At 30.4% G+C, this 6,967-nt stretch overlaps 1 protein-coding gene across 1 annotated transcript; it reads right to left on the reverse strand.

The window, feature by feature from the left end:
- On the reverse strand, positions 1-5,984 carry LOC107632045 (putative inositol transporter 2). Its single transcript, XM_016335680.2, has 5 exons — positions 5,547-5,984; positions 5,392-5,462; positions 1,636-1,971; positions 782-1,483; positions 1-701 (listed from the first exon to the last, which is right to left on the reverse strand). Exons 1-5 carry the CDS (start codon positions 5,677-5,679, stop codon positions 228-230), a joined length of 1,716 nt encoding a protein of 571 aa, XP_016191166.1. The 5' UTR covers positions 5,680-5,984; the 3' UTR covers positions 1-227.
- Between the last annotated feature and the right edge of the window lie 983 nt (positions 5,985-6,967).

The raw sequence follows: 6,967 nt of genomic DNA on the forward strand, positions 1-6,967 counted from the left end.
CGTAAAATATTTAGTTAACTTACTTGAACATTGATAACATAGTAGAATAACTTTAAATTCCACACACGTATTACAATTTACAAGTTTAAAATGCAAACTATTTTATACCCCCCCAAAAAAAAAAAGGTAGTAGTAGCAATTAAAAAGAAGACGCACTTAACCATTCCCTAGACAAACTAAAAGAGTTTTAAAATCTAAAAAAGACAGATAATAACTTTATTACTAGTTTACTGCTTGTTTGGGGGAGCAGTTTTCTTCTCCCAAAACCTGAAGTGCAGAGCTCTGTCTTCCAGCATATTTTCAACTTCCTCAATTGGAACTCCTTTGGTTTCAGGAACCACGATGGCGACGTAGAAAAATCCCACAACGGCGACAATTCCAAAGAGCATGAATGTCCAAGCTGTGCCAATAGCCTTTGTGAGAGAGAGGAAGGACTGTGAAACCACAAGATTGGAAACCCAAACGGTGGTAGAGGCAATTCCTCCGCAAATTCCTCTGTACCTGAGAGGATAAATCTCAGAGTTGATAACCCAAGGAACGGTTCCCATCCCGGGCGAGAAGAATATGATGTAGAGAGCAAGACTAAGGAGAGCAAGCCAGCCAAGGTTGCTAGGACATCCCCTTGTGTACCATGCTCTGTGATCATTCTGGCACAGCTTCTTTGTTATGTCATTTGGGTTCAAACATGCTCCAGGCATCAACTGCATCATCAAGTTATTCTTTATGTTTAGTACTACTACAAAAACAGAGTGAGTTGGAGAACCAGTACGGTCTAACTTACCTTGCTAGATGAAGCACAAAAACCACAATCCACCTTGAGGCATGCCGTGCAATCCCATACAGCAGGGTTTGCAGCTTTGGAGAAAGCAGTGCAAGTGTTGTTACTGAAATGGGAAGTATCTAATGCACTGATCATGGGAGAATGAGTCTCGGTGTGGCGGAAGGTGGCGGTAAGGATGGCGAGAGATATAGCAACGCCACACAAACTGATCAAGGCGAGCTTCTTACGGCCGGCCTTGTCCACAAAGTAAATACTGAGGATGGAACCAAAGGCGTTGAGGCCGGAGGTGATGAGGGACAGAAGCATTGCAGTCCGGTTGGATGCAAAGCCGGCAAGCTGAACAATAGTGGGACTATAGTACATTACAGTGTTTATTCCCGTAAACTGCTGGAAGAATTGGAGTCCAACTCCTGCATACAGAGCCCTCCTAACAGTTTTTGTTTTCAGCATCTTCATTATGCTTATCTTTTCTGAGTTTGCAGCTTCCTTCTCTTCCAACTCAACTGATTCCTTCAAGGCTTGTACCTCTGCATCAACCAGACTCTTTTCTTGATAAACCCTGACTAGAGTCTCCTTTGCTTTATCTTCCTTCCCCTTTCGGTAGAGCCAGCGGGGTGATTCAGGAAGAAAAAACATTAGCACCAATTGAATTAAGGCAGGTGCTGCTGCCACTCCAAGCATCCACCTCCATGTCCCTGGTGCCTGAATCAAGTCACAAAATATGTTTTAGATCAGCTTAAATCCTAATTATGTCAAGTTGATAGTTGAAAATTGTTTCCTAATCAATAATAGTATAGTTGTGATTATTTCTAATAAAACAAGAAACATAACACATGGGTGGTATGTTATCTAACCTTGGTAAATGCCAAGTTAATGAGGTAAGAGAGGAATTGGCCGCCGGTGATGAGGAAGCTGTTAAGACTGACAAGTGCACCACGGACTTTGGTTGGCGAAGCCTCGGAAATATAGAGGGGAGACGCCATGGAAGCCATACCAACACCGAGACCAACAAAAACTCGGCCTACGATGAGAATGGCGGAGTAGGGTGCGGCAGCCATGATTACAGAGCCAAGTAAAAAAAGCAAGTCTGCAAGCATGATGGCGATTTTTCTTCCATATTTATCGTTGATCCATCCACCAATTGCTGCCCCTATGATTGCTCCAGCTATTGCCGTACTTACAACAGCTTCCTGAAATTTTGTTTAATAACAAATATATATCAACATTACAACATTACAATTAACACAACAATGTTAGGAATCTAACACTTTAATCAATATTAACAGCACTTTGAGCTAACACCTTATTATTATCTCTTGATATTTTAGATTAAAACATTGGAAGTGAAAAAAAAAATTGTTTTTAGGGCCTAATTTGATATTCAATATTAGAGGAGGTACTTGTAACTTGGCAAAGGATTTTTGGACCATTAAATGGTCCATAATAAAATATGTTTTTTAAGTTTTTCAATAACTGCTAAATAGTTTGTTTTTAATTTTAATTAAAAATTAATCTCATATATTTTATTTAATTATAAAAATTATTTTTTATTTTATAAATGATTATTTTATCATTTATTTATTATATTTATTAATAATAAAAAACAAAAACAATAACGAATTAGATCTTCTATTGATCGTAATAACTTTTTGTCGATCCCAATCGATTAAAGTTTATCTTTGATTCGTTACATCCGTCGTCGACTCAATCAATTGGACTTTAGGTTACCACAAAACAATCGATTGAAAGTTGCAAGACAGTATGGTTTTCGCAAAAATCAATCGATTTGGTCATATTACTCAATCCATTGAACGATGACTAGAACGTGGATTTTTTTATAATTCATTCGATTGTTTATATTATTCAATCGATTGAAGGCTGCTATTAAAATTATATATAAAGGTTTAATCCATTGGTATGATAATACAAATGGATTGAATTTTATCCGTGACTAATTATATATTCCAATTCAATCCATTGGTATGCTCATTCAATCGATTGGTAGGATAATCCAATCGATTGAATTTTAAATCGCTCTGTTCTCAATTTTTTATCGTTTTTATAAATTTTGAATCGCACCCTGACTAATGGTTTATAAATTTTCATATTACCCAATAGATTGTTTTGTTAATCCAATCGATTGATTTTCTAAGAAACACGATTTCAAAATTTTCGACGGATGTAATGGATCAAAGATAAACTTTTAATCAATTAGAATTGCCAAAAAGTTATTACAATATGGAAGATCTAATTCGTTATTGTTTTTATTTTTTATTATTAATAAACATAATAGATAAATAATAAAATAATAATTTATAAAATAAAAAATAAATTTTATAATTAAATAAAATATAGAGAGTTAATTTGTAACTATAATTAGAAACAAACTATTTAGTATTTATTAAAAAATTTAAAAAACATAGTTTGTTACTAGACCATTTAGGGTGTGTTTGGATTTGCGTTGGAGAAGAGAAAAGCTCGTTTGAGTTTCTTGAAAGCTTCATTTTTATGTTTGGCAATATTTTTATGCTGTAAACACAGAAGTGATTTCTGCCTTCAACCCAAGTTTACCAAAAGCTAAAAATTCTAGCTTTTCCGTTTACCTTTTCACGTTGGATTGAACTTTAGGTTCTATGTACCAATTATGTCCTTCATTATTCATATGTTTATTTTTTTTATAATACTTTTTTCTAATACTCTCTTATGTATATTATTATTTTTTTATAAAATTTCTGTTTTTTTATATGAGTTCTTTACTGTTATTGTTATTTCTTTTTGTATGGAATATTTTTTAACTTTGTATTATAATTCTATTAATCCTATTAGAGTACTAAAAAATATTGAGAATACTAAAAAAAATATTAAAATTTATTTAAATATTTAAAATAAAATTATAAGATAACATAAAATAATTATTTAAATTCATGTCCTTTTTTGTAATTTTTTATCTAAAAGTAATTTTGAATGATGTAATCCAAACAATATTTAGTTTACTATAATCCATTTTGAATAAGAATTACCAAACATAAACCACGTTAATACTAACTCACTTTTGATCAAAATCAATTCTACAAAATCAATTTTATACAAACCTCAGTTTGCAAACCGTAATCCAAAAACACACTTAATGGTTTAAACGTTCCTTGGACTATCGAATCCGGTGTGTTATAACTTTTAGTGTTTGGGCCTTGTATTATCTTTCCCAAGAGGTAGAGACCGTGAATAAAAAAAACCAAGTAGACTGGTGTCTTAAAAAAACAAATTTTAGTTTTTTTCCTTTAAAAAATAATATTAGGAACTAACTTTTTTAGGCTAATATCAATCAATATTTTTAAAATTATTTTGTTTATCTTAAATTTTAAAACATCAATTATAAAATCTAAACTCTAAATCTTGTAAAAAATAAAACGATTTAAATAATATTAACTAACAAAAAATTAGTTTCCTATATTTTCTCTTTTAAAAAATATTTTCAAAGAATCATTCAAACAATCACCAGATAAATTAGAGATTCTAACAATAACATCACTTTTCATCCTTTAACCAAACCAAAGAGGGTAAAAATCAATCTTATCTTATAGCAAACAGATGAGTATGGAGAGACTATATCATTTGAACCATAACACATTAGCTATCAAATAACAATTCTTAAGCTTGAAAATATTTTCTAACTGATTATTGATTAATAAGTTACACTTAACATATCATTGATAAAAAGTATTGAAAGAAAAAGAACAAACCATGCCTTTAGTTGAAAAGAATTAAAAAAAAAATTGTTCATATAAAAAAGACATGACATCTTCATAATTAAAGTGTGGAGATATCTTTCCTAAAAAAAATCGTGGAGTTAATAGCAATTGGCTCCTTTTTATCAATTTTTGCCTCTTTGGGTCCCATCTATTGTTATCTACGGTAACAAGCTACTATGCTTTCCAGGAATTGATGAATAATAAAAATTAGGAATTTGGTGGCCTGGAATCTGATTTCTTTAACGTTCAGATGAGAAAGAAATAATTGGCACAATAATAATGTTACAACAAAAAATTATGAATGCAATTGGCATGTGATCTTCTATATTTAGTGTGACGATTTTGCAATTCTTTAATTGATGATAATAGAAACTAAATAAATACCACTCTGGAAATAAAAACATAATGACATAGAAAATAAATAATAATAAATTCCGTTCCGGAGAAATCTCCGTAAAATCAAAGCAGATAAAATATTTTCCAAAAATAAAAATAACAGATCTGTAACGTTTCGCGAGAAATCCGTGATTATAAAATTCGCAGTCAAAAAATAAAAAGAAAAAGAAAAGGAATCAGGATTCGCGACAAATTGACGAAAAATTAAAGTGAAAACAGAGAGGGAGGAAAAGTGTGATAATTAATTGACTGAGAAGATCAGTTCTCGTGAAGACTGAGAAGGACAAGATGGCAAAGTTAAGCAGCATTGGCCGAAGTGATGGTTAAATTATATCAAACTTAAAAAGCATGTGGTTTGTTTGTTTGTTTTTTTGTGTGAGACTTGGTTGTTTGTTAGTTCTGAATTGTTGTTATACTATGCCACGCGAGGCCATTAAAAAAAAAAAAGAGATTAGTAATAAGTACCTGAAGCCAAACTTTCCTATCAACATCTTTGAAGTCATCTCTTATGTACAAAAGAGCCCCCGAAATAACTCCTGCAAGAAGGATAATTAAAATATAATGAATTAGTTACCGTAATAATGATATAATAATGTTGTGAAGAGAGAGTGAGTGCTGACCAGTGTCGTAACCGAAGAGGAGGCCACCAATTCCAGCTGAGAAAGCCAGGCGAAGAACGTAAGGATTCTTATACGAGAGAGACAAACACTCACGGAAGGCCGAAGCATCAGGCTTGTGTACTCCTCCTTCCATTAGCTCCTTCTCCTTCTTTTTGATCCTTACCCTTCTTCTTTAGGTGTACTCACCACTCACTCACACAGATAAACAACGAGATTAGGAGGAAATTTATCAACGTCTTCCTCAAATTCAGAGAACAAGATAAAGAGAGAGAAAGAGGGAAAGAGAGAAAGAGAGAAAGCTAGAGGAAGTCACATGTAGCAGAACGATATGAAGGGTGCGCATGTATTTATAGATGGAGGTTACACTCTAGAACCAAACTAATCCTCATCGTTTTAAGTTTTTAATAACAAAAAAAAACAAATGAAATATCTTAAATTAGAATTTTTTTTTCCCCTTACTTTCTCGAAAAGGAATTTAAAATTTTACATTTAATTTGAAGAAAGATAATTCCATCTAGAAATAAAATATGTATCTTTTTGTGCATATGTCTGAATTAAGATGAATTCTGGGTCAAAAATTAAAAAAAAAAGATAATTATGGATATAATGAATGAATACATTAAATGAAATTATATTTTAAAATACGCAACTAATAAAAGTAGATTGCCATATATTATATATTAAAATTGGTATATGTAAAAATAAAAATTAATATATTTGATGAGAAATTTATTATTATATTATACGTAAAGTCTAAAGTTTAAATTTTTCATTGTTATACCAATAAAAAAATTCATATAATATTAATTTAAAAATATAAATTTATTTTACATTATTATCGATAATATATTGGTAACCAAAGAAGGTATCACCTTTTGTCGTGATAACTGATAAATTTGTTTTACATTATTATCCATTAGTGACCGATCACATTTGCATAGTTATTGAAAACAATTTGTATAGTTGAACTTGTGTTAGTTTTTCTAAAGATATATATTCAGTTAAAGAAAACAAACTCAAGTTATAAAAAATATTCTTTTTCTAGTAGTAATAAAAAAAGTTTTTTTTGTGTGCTTGTTTGAGGGTCGTTAAAGATTAGTTTTAATTGACTTTTAAAAAAGTATTTAGTTTTTTTATTTTTGTTAAAAAGATTTTTTTTAATAGATAAAAATTATTTTATATTTAAATAAATTTTTTAAAAATAATTTTTAAGTATTTTTTGGTATATTTGACAAATTTCTAATAGTAAAAATAAAAGTACTAAAAAAAAAAACTTTTTTGATAAGTATTTTTTGGTATGTTTGGTAAATTTCTAATAATAAAAATAAAAGTACTAAAAAAAAAACTTTTTTAATAAGTTACAATTTACATCTTTTTTTAAAAGATTTTTTTTTTTTAAAAAAAGATATTTTCACATAATA

This window comes from Arachis ipaensis, chromosome B3, assembly GCF_059453495.1.
Source record: "Arachis ipaensis isolate K30076 ecotype BB chromosome B3, ASM5945349v1, whole genome shotgun sequence".
Lineage (NCBI taxonomy): Eukaryota > Viridiplantae > Streptophyta > Magnoliopsida > Fabales > Fabaceae > Arachis > Arachis ipaensis.